Source organism: Drosophila willistoni, chromosome 3R, assembly GCF_018902025.1.
Source record: "Drosophila willistoni isolate 14030-0811.24 chromosome 3R, UCI_dwil_1.1, whole genome shotgun sequence".
Lineage (NCBI taxonomy): Eukaryota > Metazoa > Arthropoda > Insecta > Diptera > Drosophilidae > Drosophila > Drosophila willistoni.
In genome coordinates this window covers 967407-989076 of record NC_061086.1, presented here as the reverse complement: position 1 = coordinate 989076, position 21670 = coordinate 967407, and the positions used below count along the sequence as shown (strand labels likewise).

Below are 21670 nucleotides of genomic sequence, written 5' to 3'. Positions count from 1 at the left end.
ATGTTAGAAAATACCAGTTGTTCTATTTGGATATGCATACATACATATGGATGTATCTATTACGATTTTAGTTTTGAAACAATTGCATTGGCTTAAAGCTAATGAATGTACATACATACATACACATACACACATATGTTAAAAAGTGAGTAGATATATTCTTTTTTTATTCTTTAACTCCCTACTCACCTTTCCCGTCTCTCTGTTAGTTTTCGATTTTAAACCAAGATGAGAAGAGGTCCCATATACGTTCATATGTATGTGTGTATGTATATAAATACTATGTATGTATACACACACATTTCGAAGTTTGTTTACTTATTTGCTGAAAATACCTTTTCTGTATTCTCTTTTACGCTTAATTTTATTGTTTTTTTTTCTACCTGTTGATATCCTACAATCATTTCTCTGTCTCTAAATAGAAACTCGTTGTGTGATTAGTCTTGCTGCCGCCGTTGTTGATGTCGTGGTTTGAGTTTGGTTTCAGCTCGGCATTCAGTATGGTTCGGTTTGTCTGTTACCTTGAACTAATATGTAGCTAGGTATTCCCTGCTGTGAGTACCTACACAAGCATAAATTTACCTATGTATGTGGATGTATGTGTGTACATCTACACACATACACAATTTGCTGAAAATCGCGATCCGATCCGGCTCCGGCGTTAAACTGAACAGGTAGAAACAGCTCCGTATTACTTTAAATAATGTCAATAATAAACACACACACACATTCATACTTACAAATACAGTCACACTCAAACGCATATACATACATACATGCATACTCTTCACGAGGTCTCTTCGGCTTCCGCCCCGTCTTACATACCTACCGATTCTAGGAAATCAATTGATCGGTCGGACCGAAATCCAGTCGCGTCCCGGGAATAGGAATAACAGGGCCTTTTACTTTCCTCTGCACGCCACACACATGCAACGAAATGTTGTGTACGAATATACATACATACATATGTACATATATGTATAAACATCCATCCAAACATTCATATGTATTTGTGTATGTAAATATGTACATAAGTTCATACAAGAACTACACTGCAAAATATAGCACGAAACAGACACGATCACGATCCACGCAGCGTATCTTCAATTCTATTTTAATTTTATTTACGTTATTTCGATTTTAAGGAAACAATTAACTTGATATTTACACATACATATGTATGTGTGTACAAATATGTAGATACATACATAAATACATCCATATATACAAAAACAACATAAATACATTAAGCGTGTTTATATCATGTACATACATACATATGTATGTAATGTATGTGATGTATAACCGTAGAACAAAAATACATTTATACATACATACATATACATACATATATACATACATACGTATGTTACATACATACATGCATACGTATGAATGTAGGTACATTCTACAAAACTGGTCGAATGATCAATTTTCACTTTCAAAAAAAGGGGGAAAAACAATGTCCGTTGGGAAAAAGGATTTTAATTTTTCTTTTTTGGATGATCCAGTATACCACTCTTTGCTTAAAGCGCCTGATGATTTAAAGATTATTCTAAAAACCCATCACAAAACGCACATTGTTTCAAATCCAAACACTAATGCTTGATGCAGTGTAATCAGATATCGATATGTACATTCAATGTACAGTGGCGAGCACATGTGGATACATGTTTTGATACTGTGACTTTAAGTGGCTGTAAAACCCACATAAATGCATTAATCGATTCAAAATTTTTAACAAAAATGTATGTACGCACATTGAAGGAAAGTTTATTAAACTTTTATTAGTTTAAAATTTGATTAGTAACTTGGTTAACTTTATGTACTTGCTACATAAATATAAAAAAATAGTTCAAACCGAATGAAGTGGCTTAAGGGGTTACGCCACCCCTGAAAAAAAAAAACATTTTTTTTTTTGGCTCTAAAAATCCTCTATAGTTTTAAGAATCTTTTACACTTTACATCATATCGGTATTCGACTTAGTTCCGAAGTTACAGCGTTTAGAAGTGAGCGCGGCCGAGTCGGCCCCGACGCAGTACATTTTTTTCTTTTGCGTTTTTCTTGAAACTACTTTTTTTGAACCGGGGTGTCATATATCTCCGAATCTACTGGACCGATTTGGCTTAAATTTTTACCACATATTCTTTACAGTGTTGGGTATCCGCCCACGTAGGATTGATTTAAGGTCCTGTTTGGAAGTTATGAATTTTTTTAGCCAAAAATGTTCTCCGAAAAAGAGCGTTTTTTGTTCAAACAGCCGACATTTTGCCAAAAAAAATTAAAAAAAAAAAATCCTACGTGGGCGGATAGCCATAGCCTTCCTGAATAACAAGATTTTTTTTTGGATTTTTCGGGTGATGTTTAGCCGAGAAATTTGACACCCCACCTGCAAGGATTTACAAATCATGGTGGCACTTGCCGGCCAATATCTCCGCCATTTTGTTTTAAAAAAAATTTTTTTTTCAATAAATATTCTTTAAAGTACCCTCAATATGTGTGTAATAAAAGTTTTTTCCTAAATTGTATACTGGCCGCAGGGCCTCAGGGGTGGCGTAACCCCTTAAAAAAAAGTAGCGACCGTAACTCATATAAATCAAAAACTTTTGGGAAAGTCGGTCAAAAATTTTCGAAAGCACTTACATATAAAGAAAATGTTTTTTTATACCTTTGCAAAAAGGTATATTGATTTTGCATGTCTCCGACTATATAAATGGTATATTTTTCTTGAGGAGCACGACGATACGAGTTCATTTAGCCCTGTCCGTCCGAATAAATCGTTCTAGACCGTAAGAACTACAGGGGTTGTATATCTCGGATCTAGCCGGATCGGACTATATCATATAGCTGCCACACAGTGTCATTGTCAGTTTGGTATTCATAATAATGACTGTGCCAAATTTAAGCAGCATTGCTCCAGTCTAAGATTATATTAAGATTATAGCCGTACTTTCGCAAACATTTGACCCTTTTGATAAAACGTTTTTCCTCTTTACGGCTATTTTGGTTTTGAAAACCTCAGAAACAGAGACGTCACACTCGCCGAAGAACTGAAAAGGAGGAAATTTAGCCAACACCAAAAATACACTTTTGTGGGAGTTAATGACCTTTAGGATAGAAAGACGCAGACCTATAAACATACATACATCATGAATAAATAAATCTGTACTACGGAATGAATGAATGACTGATATATTGACCATTAAGTCACGATTGAAACTTGGCAATTTTCCTATTTCCTATACCCATATTCCAAAATAACATTCAAAGACAAATTTAAATAAATACAAATTTCCTTGAGTATGTACATATGTACATACATACATAATCAATATTTTTATTTGAATGTGTTTGACTTTATATAAAAGAGTCACATAAACTTCGTCCGTTGTAATCGTTTGCCTGAGTTATAAGATAAGATAAGAGAAGGGCTCGGCTTTACGTCTATCTTTTGCATGGGAAATGTGTATATGCTGATAATAGAAAAGATTTTACTTTAAATAGTTATTTATACAATATATTATATACATATGTATATGTATGTATGTATATTATTGATCACCACCAGGTGAGTCGGTACTAAAGTCTCTACAAGATGTTTTAATATTTCATCTCCACATTTTCAGGTCTACTTCGACGAAAACTCTTTTTTGGCATTGCTGCTGTAAGAAAAAGAAGAATGGAAGATAGGGCTCCCTCAAAAAGGGCGGCGCAAATACAAATGCGGATCAACCAAGAAACGGCGGTGACAGTCATTCGCGAGAGCGAAACGATACCAATTGATGTTGAGATCAAATAAACCAGTCGAAAGCCCCACACATTGACGTCAAAATTACGCTAACGCCGCGAGGGAGAAAAAAAATGCCTCATACACACACCCGTCATGGGTCATCCGGGGATGATTTATGTAGTACGGATGAAGTAAAAATTTTCAAGGACGAAGGTGATCGGGAAGATGAAAAAATATCATCCGAAAACCTTTTAGTTGAAGAGAAATCCAGCTTAATAGACTTAACCGAAAGTGAGGTAGGTATATTTATAATTACGTCTAGAGGAATTAGTATCTTGACTAGAAACAAGAAAAACTTAAAAAACGCGAAGAGATTTTAACTTATTTTATCACTATAATTTACCCCATAGGAAAAAGGTAGCAAAGCAGCAAGGCCGGATCACAGTCCTGTTTTCAGTAAGTATTCTAAGACTAATTTACAATTCGTAATATAATAATATCTCTATGTAATTGCAATTTCACAAAAGAACCATCTGTTTTCAGGCATTCATTTCTTGTTTCACCTTCTTAGCTCATCCATAAGAAATAAAACAAAAGACCCATTATACAACTAATAGTTTTATAATAGTACTTATGTTATACATATCTATTGCATCAGTTTTCGATCGCCTGTCAGTTTTCGAGTGAGATTAAATCGATTCCTTCAAAAGAAAAATTAGGTGATCTCGCAATAGCTTTATCCACTTCCCACATGATTTTTAAACCGTCAATGTATGAATGTATGTAAAAGACTTTAGTAAACTTAATATAGTCAGAGATGACTGTACATAACAATGTTCGGAAGGGTATGTACATATAAGAACTTACAGAGTATCAGAACTTCTTCATGACGAAGAACGTTTTGGATACGTCTTTACTTTTTCTGTTTAGCCATTCGCCTATTCGTTTGTAAACGGCCATACATGTGTTTATGTATGTACATGTACATGTACATGTACATACATATATCATATATGTATGTACACGAATGTATGAACTTAAACACCGATGCAGCCATGCATGTGTATGTACCTACGTTCCTTGCTTTGTTTTTACACAAACAAACACACTCTGCCAACGACGTCGACGACGACATGTGGCTGTGTGGAGCTACTGGCAGATGAGGGGTTGCGGAGGCGCGCGCGGATAAATAACCGGCTGCGGCTCCGCCATCCCCCTGTGACAGCGCCGTTCCATGGTGCTAACAAGGTGATGCAGATCGTTCCCCGACACGCTACTTCACTTCTTGTTTTGAGTTGCTACATTTTGCTTTCTTTCGGTCTGGTTTAGGTTTGAATCGGTATCTGCACGTTTGTATGTACGTAAGTTCATTTAAAAATGTATATGTATGTACACTCATGTATGTATGGATATGTATATATGTATGTATGTTTATGTATTATATACATATATGTATATGCATAAATTCGTATGTATATCTTAAGAAGGAAAAAAATTAACTTTAAAATACATATACATATCATGAATGAAAACAAAAAGTTCATATGTACATATGTATGTACATAGATGCTTAAATACAAGATGAACTACCAAAACTAATGTCATTAAAGATTCGTTTTAACCATAAAAATGTACCATAAAACTACACACATCATACTTACATTTACACATTTGTTTTTTGTTTAATTGCGTAAAAATGCATTTCTAGATAGTATGTACATACATATGTACATAGATATGTATGTATGATTATGAGTCATAACACAAATGAAATATTTTTTTTATTGTGAAGTGTACGCATGTACACATGTACATACATTCACACATACATTCGTATGTGTATATGCTTGGGCCTGAATCAATGCTCAGATGCGTTGTGAGCTAAAACTCACTCGTTAGCATCATGTCGCTAGCCACGCTTTTTTAAATCCATAACAAAACAGTTAACGAGCTTTTCTCTCCTCTCTCTCGTCTTTAGTAAGCGATTGCGATTCTGCAGAACAATGTGCCTGGCAAGCATAGGCGTAAACGCCTGCTGAGGCTTGTGGGAGACAAAATAAAATAAAAGAAAAAGAAAAATATCGACTTACATATGGATATGTATGTACATATGTATATGGTAATATGTACATAGATATACATAATCGTTGCAGATACTTAGGTTCGTTATGTTTGCATCTAAATTGTTTATTGGTAACAGTTCTTAAACTCCCCTCGCTACGCCATGATGTCCGCCATGAAACTTTAAGTTTGTTTTTGACACGAGTACAAGGGTTTCTCTGCATTGTTTCTTAGTTAATTTTGAATGTATAAATTTATCTTGTGATGTTAATTATTTTTTAAATTTGAGCCATGCAGCAACTGTTTTTAGTACTGTCATGAGTTATAATTTTAGATCAGATCATAAACATCAAGGGCGTCGGAAAAGAATATAGACTTACAACAAATACGCAAATAAAATTTCAAAAATGTACACACAATTTATGTTGTGATTCAAAACTGCGTTATTTTTAATTGCGGTTTTATCCTGAACAGTCTTTGCGCTTTAAAATGTATGTATGAATATATGTACATATGGTGTTTGCTTGTACATACATACACACATATATAAGATATTTGTATGTACATACACGTACTAAGAAGGAGACTTTAGCAGCCTTGGCAGAAACCCATATGTACATATGTATGTATGTATGTATGTACAAATGTACATATATGCAAACACATGTTTTATATATATGTATAAGTATGTATATATGTACATATAAACGTTGTGCGTATATATGTATGGATGAATGTACTTACATACATACATATGTGTACGGACGTATGTATATTATGGGTATCCTTGGAAATTAATGAGTTTTCGTGGAATCGGTCGTCGACGATGTTCGAAGTTCTCATTCGCCACTCTGGCACACTAACTTGACTGTTCTGTTCTGGTTACTTCGTGGTTGCTCACAGCTTTTTCCTTATCCCTTGTAGACTGCTCATTGGTGTCTACCTTTTTGGCTGCTGTATGTTGCGTTGTAGGTATGTTGTTGTAGTTTTTGTTGTTGTTGTTATTCCCATTTCACGTTTACTGCCGTTCTTTTTAAAATTTTTTTTTGGTCTCTTTACCATTTTGATTTAGGGCCTTTGTTTTCGGTTCGTTGTTGGATTTGGGGCTTGGGCTTGCTTTTGTTGTTTTACCTTCTTGTTTGTCCGTATCTCTTTTACCTTTGCTTGCTTTTCTAACAAGCTGTGAATTATTTAATGATAAGTACGACACGTTAATTTACCAATGATTGCATTTGTTCCTTGCATTTTATATGTGGTACATTTTTAAGTATATATGTATGTACATACATTATATACATCAACATATGTACATATATGTATATATATAATTTAAATACATACAAGACAACCTGTACATATACAGACGTACTGTTGGTTGTCTTGTTGTCCATTTACAATGTATGTATGTATGTACAACTAATAAATTCTAATCTATGCACATGCATATGAATGTACATATGTATGTATATTAAACATTTTGGTTCGGAACATGAGTTCCAATATTTCATACGAAGTACATATAAAGACCCATATAGATACACACATACAAATATATGAATATGGATATGTACATATGTATGTACATACATAGATACATACTCTTAATAGATTAATCACCATTCTTGTTGTTTGGTTCACTTGGCTCGTGTGTCCGAATTCATTTAAATATTTTAATGATTTGTTAATTGTTCCGAAGAGAGTATTTTTTGTATATGACGGCCGAAGGCCAAATTCTGATGCGTCCACTAATTATACTCGCATATGAATCTAGAATGTACATATGTATTTATGTATGTATGTACGTAAGTATGTTTGTATGTATGTATGTATGCACATATTTATGTATGGATGCATGTACATTACCCCATGTGTGCAAGGTATAAAAATAAAACTGTGATAAAAGGTACTTCATTGGTCAACACGATTTCGGCGGACTGAGTGATCTGAGATCAAAACGGATACAAAATATTTTGTTCTGTGTGACTTAATATCCTAGTTCAGCATGCCCTAACAAGCTGAACATATCCTGTTTTTAAAACGATCGTCGATTTCGGAATATCATATTTTTCAAAATCATTTTTCACAACATTAATTTAATTCGGAATGACTTAAATGACTTAATATGAAGTACATCATCACCTTACTTCGGCTTACCAAGTACGTAGGAAAATAACTACTCGATTTATAGGTTTTTATTTTTATAAAAATTTTTCACATGCTAAAAAGCAAAAACAGGCTATCTCTCTTACTCATATAAACAAACTATCGCTTTATTGCCCCCACCCGGCACTTCTATTTTTTTACTATACACCCATAGGGTGAAATTGTATACATATTTAAGTCGCCAAAATGTATGTAACAGGCAGAAGGAAGCTTTTCCGACCATAAAGTATATATGTTCTTTATCAGGATCAACAGCCGAGTCGATCTAGCCATCTCCGTCCGTCCGTTCGTCTGTCCGTATGAACACGTAGATCTCGGAGACTATAAGAGCTAGAGTCACCAAAATTGGTACTTAAACTCCTGTAATACCTACGGTGTTCAAGTTTAGTTCAAGTTTTTGCCACGCCCCCGGAAATTACATAAAACTGGTTTTCTCAAAGACTATACCAGCTATAGACACCCAATTTGGAATATTTACTAACTTAGTGCACGCGTAGATTTTCCTTTTTTCAAATTTTGCTACGCCCAATTCCGCACCCGAAAATCAAATAAAACGTATTTTCTCACAAATTAACAAAGCTAGAACCAGTAAATTTGGTATAAATATCAATGAAGCTAACTTCGGCTATGCCGAAGTTTATATACCCCTGCAGTCTTTGGCAATAATATTTTTACATTTTGAATTTTTTTCCCTGCAACTCAATTCATCAATACACAAACAAAACATTATTTCTCTTTTTACTACAATTTTTTCTTTTTTTCCATCATTCCGTAAGCAAAGCACGTCACGCATACCTACATACAGTTTATGTAGCGTTGCGTCTGTGTGTGTATGCATGTCTTTGTTGACCTGCTGATGACGTAGTAGGCAGCAAGCAGCGCTCCCGGTAGCGTTTGAACCGATTTATATCGATTGATATTATATTGTGTTCTATTTATCCGATCGAATTGATGTTTTATATCCAACACTATTATAAAACAGTGGTCCGATACTGTTAAAAAAAAAATTTTTCAGCACGGACGGACAGACGGACGGACGGACATGGCTAATCCCATGCTGATCAAGAATCTCTGTTGATCTCCTAAAATACCCTCTGCAAGGGTATAAAAATTTGTTTGGTGTGCGTGCAGATTAAAAATATTAAACATTTTTGCCACGCCCACTTTCACAATCTAGAAAAAACTGACTGCCTGCCGAATTTAGCACCCTAATTAGCCCTATCAATATCTACTAACCTACCAAATTTTATCAAAATCGGAAACAAGTAAGATATACGTATAAACGATATTTACTAGGCGGTCCATAAGGGCGGAATTAGCCGTTGCCTAGTGGCGGCTCGTTTGTTTTTGTGAGAGTGAGCGAGAGCGTGTGAGACATGTAAAACAAATTTAATAGACATACATTTGGTGTTTGAAATTTAAAATATTTGTTTACCTGGTGGATGGTATACCGAAGTCGGCAACGACTTACTTACTTCATTTGTATTGACACATTTCATTATTGCTTGCAAAAAGGGTGTATTAATTTTGGTCAGAAGTGTGCAACGCATAGAAGGAAGCATCTCCGACCATATAATATATTCTTGATCAGCACGACGAGACGAGTTCAAATAGCCCTGTCCTTTCGTCTGTCCGTCCGACCGTCTGTATCAGCGCAAACTCCTCCTAGACCGTAAGAGCTACAGAGCTAAAATTTTGCATGTAGGCTTGTATATACTGCTCAGGTTGTATATCTCGGATTCGGTCGGATCGGACCACTATATCGCATAGCTCCCATACAAACGGCAAAGTCACGAACTTTTCTCAATAACTTCGTTATTTTTTGAGCTTTTGTCGTGAAATATTGGTGAGTTTATTACACATATAAACGACTATGTCAAATTTGATCAAGATCGGGTGACTATATCATATAGCTCCCATAGGAAGGATCGGTTGAAAACAGTGACTTTGATTAATTTCTTCGTTACTTCCTGTAGGCCGTTCTTTCGCAAACATTAGCCTTTTTAGATCTCTCTTTCTAATGCAAAACGCCACTAAGTAGGTAAAAGGGACCAAAATTCGCCAACAGGCGAATGTTTAAATTGTTTTTATTGAAAAAAAACCCTTTTACCAAAAGAAAGAGAGGGAAATCGTTGGGCTGTGGAAAACACCTCTTTAAAAAAAACACATTTTTTGCAGGGCAAAGAAGTCTATCTGTTTTTAATCCGATTTTTAAGTACAATATCTCATTCGACGGGAAATTCACTATCTTTCGTAGTTCAAGTGTAGTTATACTTTAGTGTGAGTTAGTGACGTAAAATGACGCCAAGCAGAGACCAGACCAAAAAAATACATACAATTTTTTCAAATTTTTCAATTGGATCGAAATTGGATCCTGGGGCCAAATTGACAATTTGTGGTATGCAGTTTATCTTAGTTTTACTAGACCTAACTTTTTTTTTTAGTCCAAAGGTGTACGATCAATTTTACAGATTTTGAAAATGTGTCTTTTTTTTTTTGCCGGGTCCGAATTTTGGGGCTTTTTATCAAAACCCACTTAAAAAACCCATTAGAGATATGCCCACGAAATTTACAGAACATCATCTCAATAGAATAATCAATTGAACGTTATAAATTAACATATGAAAACTTTAAGTAACAATCAAATGAAATCAGAATTTAAGGTAAAAAAAATGTACTCAAATTTGTTGCCGCCACTGTACATACAATTGATAAAAAATTGTTCTTTTTATACCATACACCCATACGTGAAATGGTATATTAAAGTCGCCAAATTGTATGTAACAGGCAAAAGGAAGCTTCTCCGACCCCATAAAGTAGATATATTGAGTGTCCGTCCGTCCGTCCGTCTGTATGAAAACACAGACCTCGGAGACTATAGAAGCTAGAGCCACCAAATTTGGTATGTATACTCGTGTAGTATGTAAATATATAGAGTTGATTGGAATTTTGGACACGCCTCCAGAATTTACACAAAACTGTTTTTCTTAAAAAGTAACTGCTAGAGACATCCAATTTGGTACATATACTCGTGTAGTTAGCGAACTAACTAATTGTTCAAACTTTTTGCCACGCCCCCTTCCGTCCACGTAATTTACATAAAACAGATTTTCGTAAATATTATAACAGCTACTGATATTAAATTTGGTATGTAAACTAGCTTAATAGACAAGCAGATATTGACTATTTAAAAATGTTGACACGCCCATTTCCCTATTTCTTTTTCCGACTGGTAGATGAATTTCTTAGTGCCATAATCAAATATGGCAAAAAACTGTCGCTTAGAATTATCCGGTCTCCCAATGAAGTTACAACATTTTTCGGAATCTCAAAATATTTTAAAAATAATTACAATTGTACTCATACATTTTAACACAATTCGCTTTCAATTTTATAATTTCAGATAAGCTCGAACCGCATACACCTAGCTTCAACATGGGATATTTGGTATCGCCATATTCATATGCCAATGGTGGTCCTGGCGGTCTACCAGTGACTATGGTAAGCAAATTTTTTGTCCATTTACTAAGCATAGGGGGAGTTTTAGGGAGGCTCGAATATTATTTATTGTATCATCCACCACCTTATGTTGATGTAATCTGCTGTTTATTATAACAATAGCCCAACAGAACTTCTTTAGAATTATGTATAGGCACATGTACAATACAATGGAAAGTTCAACACGGCTTTTTCCGAGACATGTAGGATTTATTTATTTATATTCTTTGAAAACAGTAATTCCTAAGAGGACTTATCCCCATAAGAGTATTAGCTAAAACGTTCTCTTTGTGTATTCAAACAAGGACATTTGAATTCTAACATCTTGGAACATAAGCCATAGCGGTTATTAAAATGGTAAGATTTTTAGTTTTTATTCCTTGTAGTCGATCTAGGCATATCCCCAATCCAAATACTATTCTAGCTTAAGCTTAGTATAGTATTCAAATTATTGTGTCCAGCAAGGTTGAAAGTGTCGTTTATAAATTTAGCCTTATAGATTTTAAGTAGTCGTTTTACTTATCAGAGGATTTAATGAAGTCTAAGGGACGACTTTATCTTGTTGGAGTGTTCAGATTACATGTCCATGTCCGTTGAACTATGTATGTTTATTTATTTTCAATATACCAATATTCAATATGTATACCCTGTGGGTATCTACAACGTATGCGTGTGTATTTATAAGTATATGCATTTAGACAAATGAGGACAACCCAGCATATTACAGCCTTATTAATATAAACTGTGGACGATGAACAAAAGGGGAGTATTTGTCAAATTATCACTACGATTTGTAAAGTTGCATGTTTTCACCCATGTCCTTCTGACAGTTTTATAAATATAAATATTCAATAAAACTTTTTTGTAGGATGTGGACTATATAATTTAACGTGGTTAGTTTGATACTTTTCCTGAAAACTGTTGTAATAATTAAAGGTTAGAGATAGACACGATATATCCTTGAACAAGGGTGTCATAGAAGAAAGCATCTTCGAGTACATATGAAAGTTTAATATTTTTGCACCATTACCAATTCCTATATCTAAATACAACACAATAGAAGTACAAACGTGATAGTATCCTTTTCTCCGATCAATGCATCATAACGCATTCAATTTGCCGTATTAATAGAGCACATTAAGATTAAAAAGATGCCGTTGGGAAATCTCTTATTACAATCACAGTCTTCACTTTTGTTGTTGGGAGTCTTAATGTTTTGCGCACATAATTGTGCTCAATATATCAAACGATGATATTACTTATTTTTTGGTTCTAACGACAAAAGGAAACGGATATGTGGAGTTTAACCACATAAACAGCCACACACAACCTTCCCCAATCCTGCGACGATACGCTTCTTGACTGTTGGTAATGGCGTCAATTCAATTTTTCGGCCTTCACACAGATACACTTACGGTCTGGTATTTGCACTGTGTTGACTTGACCGCACAACTGCCCGAATTGGGTAAAGAAGTATAGCAGGGGGATACCTTGTTTAATGCTATTGTATCACTCAACGATTCCAGGCTCCGTGATGCGACATCTCCGTTTCCTTCTTAAGTCTGTTGCACGCCCCAGTAAATACACCCCACGTGGGTTGCCACTTCGAATTTTAGTTGTCCGCTCTTCATCGTACGTGCCGCACTTCTTCACTTGTCGTGGACAATGACAACAATGAGAGGTTAAGTACAAATCTACTGGCAAACATCTTAAACTAAAAAGCCAACAAGGCAAGTTGTCAAGCCGTAGGCTAAGAAATATTTAGGCACGTCAGCCGATGTAACAACAGGTAGGCTCCCAAGTGGAAGACGATTCAGGTTTAATAGTATGGGTTCTTCAAGTTTTAGATCCTAAGTAGGTTCTTGTAACGACTGTTACACACCTATAAAATCCGAAATTTTCCAATATTTGTAGTCTTTGAACGTGTTATTTTAATTTGCTCCAAACACAGAAAAATATATTTACATATTTACACCCTTGCAGAGGGTATTATAAAATTGGTCAGATTTTTGTAACGCACAGAAGAAGACGATTCCAACCCCATAAAGTATATATATTCTTGATCAGCATGAGAAGCTGAGTTGATATAGCCATGTCCGTCTGTCCGTCCGTCTGTGCGTATGCGTTTTACTCAGCCGTCTTAAGAGCTATCGGGATGAAATTTGTTTTCGGGGTTTTTTATTACCCGGGAAAAATAAAGTATGAAAACTATCATGATCAGACCACTATATCATATAGCTCTAGAAGAACTAGAAGAAACATTTTCATAAAAATTGGAGTATGCTATGAAATTTACATATGGGATAATGTTGGATATAAAACCCCAGTAGATGTCAATTGCAGATTTATTTCGCCGATCTGCGTATTGGAAATTTTAGACGTCTTCACACGTATGCGCAAATGTACATATGTATGTAACTGTTTGTTTGTACTGACGGATATATGTACATAAACAAATTAAATTAAATTTAACTCAACTGCCTTTCCGACATTAGGTGTACTGTCTTTATTGATATCTTTACATCTAACATATGTATGCCCAAACTTTTGTACATACTATATATACATATACCTTGTATATATGTACATATGTGTGTATGTACGTCCATCAACATGGCTTACATATAAAAGCTTAAATACATACAGACCCACATACATACATATGCTACAAGCATACGAGAATCGATTTCTTCCCCTCGCAAAACATAAAAGAAATGGAAGGAGAAATGTGATTTGGACTGAAAATTTTTGAATCTTTGTGTATATCTTGTCGCCATAAAAGTATTTCAATTTAAATCCCTTTAATCAACGACAACGGTACGGCGTATTGCAACCAACCGACCAAACACCCCACACTTTCAGTATGCAGACCTCATTTTGCTCCACCCTTCTTAACGTCAGCATCGAAGTTGTCGGCTCGTTGTCCTTTCGTTTGGTATACTCCCACACTATACCATACACCCGCTCATCCACCCCATGTACAGACATACACTTGTTTTTTGGTCCTTCTCTAACACATGAACGTATATGTAGTCCACGACGCACTCTACTCTCACGTTAACTGCACAAGTTTCGAAGGATTCGACTGTTCGTGCGGTATTACGAGCGCAAGAAGAAATCTAAAAAACCAGCTAGCCGATTGCCGCAACTACAACAACACAAGCAACCACCCAAAGTAACGAGCATTGGCGTATTTTTTTTTTACCAGACCAAGAACAACCCCCAAATCTGTTGCTGTGTTTGGTTCGGGTTTAAACAATGGCGTCCAATTTCTTCCTTTTATATCCAATTCCTAATAAATTTTTTGTTAAAGCCTTTTTTGTTTTAATTTACCCACCAGACGTTAACCAAGAGGAATTGACTGAATGAACATCCAATACATACTTATTTTCTCATATACATAAATCTACAATTTTATTTAAAAAATATTGAAATTTTAAAAACAGCCTGTAAAGCGTTGTTTTCTGAACTTGCCTAACTACCAGTAAACAGTAATGTTGAGATGAAGAGTAGAAGCAATCTGTCCGCATCTTCTATTGTAATATCCAATTGTACAATTCTTAAAAACAGACTAAAATAAGCCAAGTTATGGGTACAAAATTTGTTTACGTGCTTGTAAGAGTGAGCAAGATAGCATAGCAAAAGTAATAATGTCATGGACCCATAGGGTAAAATGGTATTAAAGTCGCAAAAATGTATGAAACGGGCAGAAGGAAGCATTTCCGACCCCATGAAGTACATACATATATTCTAGTTCAGGATCAACAGCCATAACTGTCGGTCCATCTGTCCGTATGAACTCGTAGATCTCAGAGACTATAAGAGTTAGAGTCACCAAATTTGGTACTTAGACTCCAGTAATACCTACGGTGTTCAGGTTTACTTCAAATCTTTGAAACGCCCCGCAAATTAAATACAGCTGATTTTCTTTCTCTAAATTTGGAATGTGTACTGACTTAGTACACGCGCAGATTTCGATCTAATATTTGTTCAAAATTTAGCCACGACCACTTCCGCCCCCAAAATTAAATAAAACTGATTTTCTCTAACTAAACTAAATCCACCAAATTTAGTACGTAGACTTGTTTAGTATGCGTGCAGATTATTGATATTTAACATTTTTCGGCTCCAGAATCTATAAAAAACTGATTGCCTTCTGCATCTTTTTGCTTATCGAAACCAAATTCAAATTCACATTAATGAGCCTTAATAGTATCTACCAACCTACCAAATTTTATTAAAATCGGACTAGAAAGTATACGTATAAACGAAGTTTACTGGCGGCTAGAGTGCTTGTTTGTTTTTATGTGGGTGAGCGAGATAGCATATGCTATGAGGCGAATTCAATAGACATACATATATAGATTTGGTGTTTGAAATTTAAAATATTTTCTCACCTGGTGCATGGTATACCAAAGTCGGCGAGACAACTTACTGACTTCATTTGTTTGTTACCTTGTTTTAGTTTTTACGTCATTTTTTGCATACCGTTCATCGTACTTTATCGAAATTAGCCGAAAGGCCACATTTAGGGTAAACAGAAATAAGTTGGAAGTATTAGAAATATTTTGCTAGTCCTACAGAAAATATATATATTTTGTAATATGAGGAGGAATTCGGCTGTGTTGTTGTATGAAAACAACCTATAAATCTTCATTAGCCTGTTGATTTTAAAATCCTAAGACCAGAATCTATAAATTCCCTTGGCAAGGATTCAAAATTATTTTCTGATCTTAGAGGTAATAGGGATTAATAAACATATTAAAGAAAACAGAAATTCGTGCTTGTTGTTGGAGAGCCGAATGTATTATAAATAAAAATGCAGTTTTTTGAAAAACCGGAACAGAAGGTGATATCATAAACATTCTATTTCATGATTTAAAAACTAAAGAATTACATCCAAAGCACAACAATTTTTAATATAGTATCGATCGTGTCCATTTAATATTTCATGCCTATACATATACGCTTACATGTTAACGATATTTCCACAAGTTATATATGTATGTACATACGTACACATACATACATATATAGATTGGTACATCAATGTATTTGTATGCTAAGTAGCAAAACGACAAATTCATATGGCGCAAACGAACCTTGCCTGCCGGCTGATGAAACTGAGGCAAGTATGTCTGCATACGTTTTCGAGCATGGGGTGGCAGCGGGTGTATATGCATAAGTGTATATGTGTGTGTGTGTGTATATGTGTATGTGCGAGTATGTGGATACTTATGTATATGTATATACAGCGGGAAAGCGGCGTTGGCGGCACGTTTTATATTCGTTTAGCGGCGGCTACATCAAAGGCATATTTTCAGTTTCGCTGACTCGTTTGCCGTTGTAGCCGCTGCTGCTTGTTGTTTTTTGTTTTATTCATCAAGCCACAACAAGTACGACAACATCAGCGATAACTTAAACACACATACGTACATTTGTATATGTATACAAAAATTCATACATATGTACATAGATACAGATATAAGCATGTATTTATTCTCACAATGATGTATTTATTTGTGTATCAACAAATACAAATGTACATATGTATCGAAAGTTTGAAGGTCTGTTAAATATTGTCTCCAAAATAATAATTGAATAATTATTAATTAGTATTAGGATCAAAACTGAGTGCTGGAGCACCGATAAACGTTTTTAAATTCAAAATACATACATATGAATTTAACAAAGATCGAATTAACAATCAATTATAAATGAAGAAAGTAAGTCGTCTCGCCGCTTTCGTATACCATGCTTCAAATGAAATGTTTTTATTTGCGATGATAAAAAGTAAATAACTTTATTAAATTCTTTTCACATATGCTATCCCGCTCACTCGTAAGAGTTGAGCACGATAGGAGCACTCGAGTGCCGCCACTACCCAACGGCCAACTCCGCCCTTATATACCGCCTAGTAAATTTTGAATGTTTCTAATCCGATTTTAATTTGATTTGATTTCGACAGTCAAAAAATTACGGGGGGAAATCGTTTTTTTCTAAATTATACGAGACTAACAAAAATTTTAAATAATTATAGTCTGCGCGCATAGTAAACCACTGGGAAGTTGGCGTGGCAAAATTTTAAAATGAACTCGAACACTGTACATACTATCTAGCCGAGTCGATCTAGCCATGTCCGTCCGTCCGTATGACCACCTGGATCTCGGAGACTATAAAAGCTAGAGTCACCAAATTTGGTATGTAGACTCGTGTAATATGTACAGGGTTCGAGTTTATCTAAAATTTTTGCCACGCCTAAATTTCTGATTTTTCCGAAAACTAACAAAGTTAAAGTCACCAGATTATAAAGATTTTAAATTTTTGCAACGCCGACTTCCGCCTCCATAATTTATATAAAACCGATTGCCTCTCGTAATTTTTTAGTAATCGACATCAAATTCGGCAGAAGCTTCTACAAAGCTAACACATTTTATTAAAATCTGACAAAAAAACATGGAAAATATAAGTATGAACGTGTTTTACTAAGGCCGGAGTTAGCCGTAGGCTAGTGGCAACACTAGAAGAAAATTATTCGTTATCCACAATCGTTTCCATTATCCCCGACGGAACTACCTTTTAGTATTGCTTCATCAGGGGGAAACTCCACCTACGTCGGGGTTCGAATTCGAGAACAACAAATTGGGAGATTTAGTAGGTCTCCACTGAGCCACCGACTAGGTTTAAGTGGCAACACTAGAGTGTTCGTGTGTTGGTAAAAGTGAGCAAGATAGCAAATGCTATGAGACTTGTAATAAGAATTAAAAATACATACATTCAAATTTCAAATATTTTTTCACCTGGCGCATGGTATACCAAAGTCGCCGCGACGAGTTATCTACTTAATTTAAATTACTGCTCCGGGATACATTTGTTGGAAAAATCTTTAAAAAATAACACAATTAAAATTTCTAAATGATTTTTAAATTAACATAATTCTCGTTCATATAATTCATCATAATGTTAAAAAGTGTAAAAGTGTTGTTTTCAATTTACTAAAGATACCATAGCCTATTATTTCTTCAAAATGCCGTGTATCAAACAAGTACAAATTTCGCTTACTCCATGAAACAAGCACAAATTCAAGAGATAGAGGAGTTGCTTGAAATAGTCAAGCCTATTTCCACGATTTTTTAGGAAAGTTAATGATGGTTTTGAATTATTTCATTTTACTGGTCTCTGTTTCCATTTTGCGTTCTTAGTCATTCTCTTTAACTCTTTTTCTGCCTTATTGATAGTCCCGGGAATGGTGGAGAGTTCAGTATGGTGAGAACACCACAAAGATGAAGCACAGGTCACAATGCCAACGAAATGCAAAGTTTAATGCCCTCAACTCCTCTTGTTGATGCATAGTAGTTCATCCTGGCGTAAGGCCGCAACTCCCCAACATCCTCAACCCCTTAGGCCAATGAGCCTACAAGAGTTCGTTTGCAGAGCACACATATTCCTACATACATACTTACATACATACATACATACCTACTTATTTTTACCACAGACAAATTGCAAACAGAAATACACGTATTTAAAAATGTATATAAACAGCTAAGCGTATACTCTCTTTTAAACATACTATACATACTCTTTTTTCATACAGCATGAACTAAAAATTCCATACATCATTACAATATTTCTTGGTCTCTCGTTAGAAATTGATCAGGATTCATCTCTAATTGGGGAATGGTCATAGGTATTGCGTCATGCGTTTCATGGATTTTATAAATTGTATCACATAGTATTCAAATGTAATAAAGACTATTGAGAAACAAGACAAAGGTCGTTTTCTTTTTATTTAAAGTAAAATTAACCGTTTTTTATAATCTACAATCTTACGAATATGTACTTCAAATGTACATTATATGTACATATGTATGTGCACTGTATCTACACACATACATGTGTACATATTATTTATTTTAGATGCTTTTAACGATAGTTGTAGTTTGTTGGTAAAGGGACAAATCTTCGATGTCTTAAACAAATAATAAAATTTTTCCTATGTAATGCGCATTTCGCATATATTCAGTCTCCGACTTGTGAGATAGGGCTCTTGGTCTGGGAGGGCCTGTTCTTTTGAGGGTCGTTTTAAATCTACCAATTATTTCGAACTTCAAATGTATTACGAAATCTGAAGAGTTTATTTATTTTACACACAAATAAAACTGTCTTAAATCTCTTACAGGCAAATAAAATAGGACTACCTCCTTTTTTCTGCCATAATGGAGACCCAATGACAACACCTCCTCCCGCGCATTGTGGCATACCGCCGTACCAATTGGATCCCAAAGCTATAGGTAAGATTATTTATGTATGCGTATTTCTATACTTAGACTTTTAGTTAAGCCGTACTGCGATTTTCAAGTAAGCATGCCAATTTTTTCATCAGGTAATGCCTTCTATTCCTCCGTAACTTTCGGGGGAGTGGGCTTTTATTAAAATGAGCTTCAACTTTTCGGAATGCAAATGTGCTCAGTACTATAGGTGAACAATCAGTTAATAAATTGTCAATTGTGCGGAAAATTTCCATTATTGACTGAAATCGCTTAACCACTAAGGAAAATTGAATATATTTTCCTCGTTCAATAAGAGCTACTTGAGAAAAGGAATACACGATAAGATGAACGCAGAGAAAAGGAAGTTTAAATACTTGTCTATTAGGAATTTTACGACTTATTTTTTTTGTCCTGAATAAAAAAATTACCTGAATTAGCCTTATACATGGAACACCTCATTAAACTCTGTCATGGTACACTGCGGTATTACTGCTGCTAATGCCCGAGTATTGCAAATGAGAAGTTTATAAACTGTTATTCCAAAAATTTTCAAGCATCCTACGATGCAAATTGTCTAACAGTTCCAAGTTTTCAGATTAATGAACACATAGATCAGGTATAATCAACAATGAAAACGCCGCCTTCCGTCTGGTCGACTGGGTAACCCAACCGCAAGCTATTGACTTTTTCACCCTCCAACTTTAAAGACGAAATTCAACAAATTATGGAATAATAATTGCACATGATGCGATTTTATTTGTATTTGTGTGTATGGTATATTATGAAATTGATTCATCCATTCTGCCAAATTTCCCTCGCCGTGTTTGCCAGCTTGAGTGGAGTGGCAATGCTTGCGGTGCGGCACAATTCGGTGGTTGGACTGTCAAGAGGAATAGAGCCCAGAGTAATACCCACACACTGCGGGTCGGCCGATCTAATGGGGACCAGCGGCGCAAATAAAAGGCATGCACTTAAGAGCTGCTTGTGGATTACACGGCTTTATGATTCCTTACAATAGCAGCAGCATCGTACTAATAATTGAATAACATAATAAAATCCCAGCTAGCTTGATGACACAGACACGCGGGGTGATGATATGTGGTCGGGCCTATTCTCATAACGTCCCCCAGTTTGTTTCAAAATGAAAGCGCTTTATTTGGAAAATTGTGATAGTACCAAACGGTATTGTTTGTTTTTTTAATTCTGGATTAGAATAATTATTATTATAAGCAACAAACGGGTATCAAGCAGTAGAGGCCACGAAAGTATACGAATTTTTTTTGAGATAAAAATAATTTGGCATAGGAACGAACATACCGTTAATCCTAAATATGCAGTTCGTTAACTTTATAAATGAATAAACGGTGTTTCATTGGCAATATTTCTCGATATTTTCCAACTTTTGCAAAAAGGGTACATTAATTTTTTGTCAGCAGCGGGCAAGGAGGAAGTATCTCCGACTATATAAGGTATATATATTCTTGATTAGTACGATGAGACGGGTTCATATAATAATGTTAGTCCGTGTGTCTGGCCTCCTATACCATTTATATCGAGCTATAGCGCATCGGATATGAGCTTCTGTATAATGCAGGCAATTTACTACTCGTATCAATAAATTTTTATTAACTTGATAATGACTGTGCCAAATTGCACAATATCGGATGACTATATCATATAGCTTTCATAAAAAGAATTGGTCAAAAGGTAATTTGCTTGCAGAGTGTATTATAAAATTAAGACATTTCCGACCCTATTAAATATATACATATGTGCGAAAATCTCCCAAGTGAGCGACCTAAAAAACTTTTGCGTATTTTTTACTCAAAAGTACCAACTTCGATTCATATGAATAAGGGAAAAATTCGTTTTGAACAGTATTCAAAGATTCTTATACGATTATCAAAAAATACTGGGTACTATATGCGTAGTAATCTATAATTT

The 21670-nt window shown here is 35.1% G+C and overlaps 1 protein-coding gene across 4 annotated transcripts in view; it reads left to right on the top strand.

Annotated features, from left to right (window-relative positions):
• Window positions 1-21670, top strand: part of LOC6650061 (protein pangolin, isoforms A/H/I/S) — a 47570-nt gene that overhangs the window by 870 nt on the left and 25030 nt on the right. For 3 of the 4 annotated variants that reach the window (XM_015176868.3, XM_002072530.4, XM_015176870.3), the window contains exons 2-5: window positions 3628-4027; window positions 4142-4187; window positions 11359-11456; window positions 19636-19747. In XM_015176868.3, the coding sequence (XP_015032354.1) occupies window positions 3863-4027; window positions 4142-4187; window positions 11359-11456; window positions 19636-19747 (421 nt within the window). In that variant the 5' untranslated portion in view covers window positions 3628-3862. The remainder of the gene's footprint in view (window positions 1-3627; window positions 4028-4141; window positions 4188-11358; window positions 11457-19635; window positions 19748-21670) is intronic. The other variant, XM_047013494.1, reaches the window with a different exon arrangement.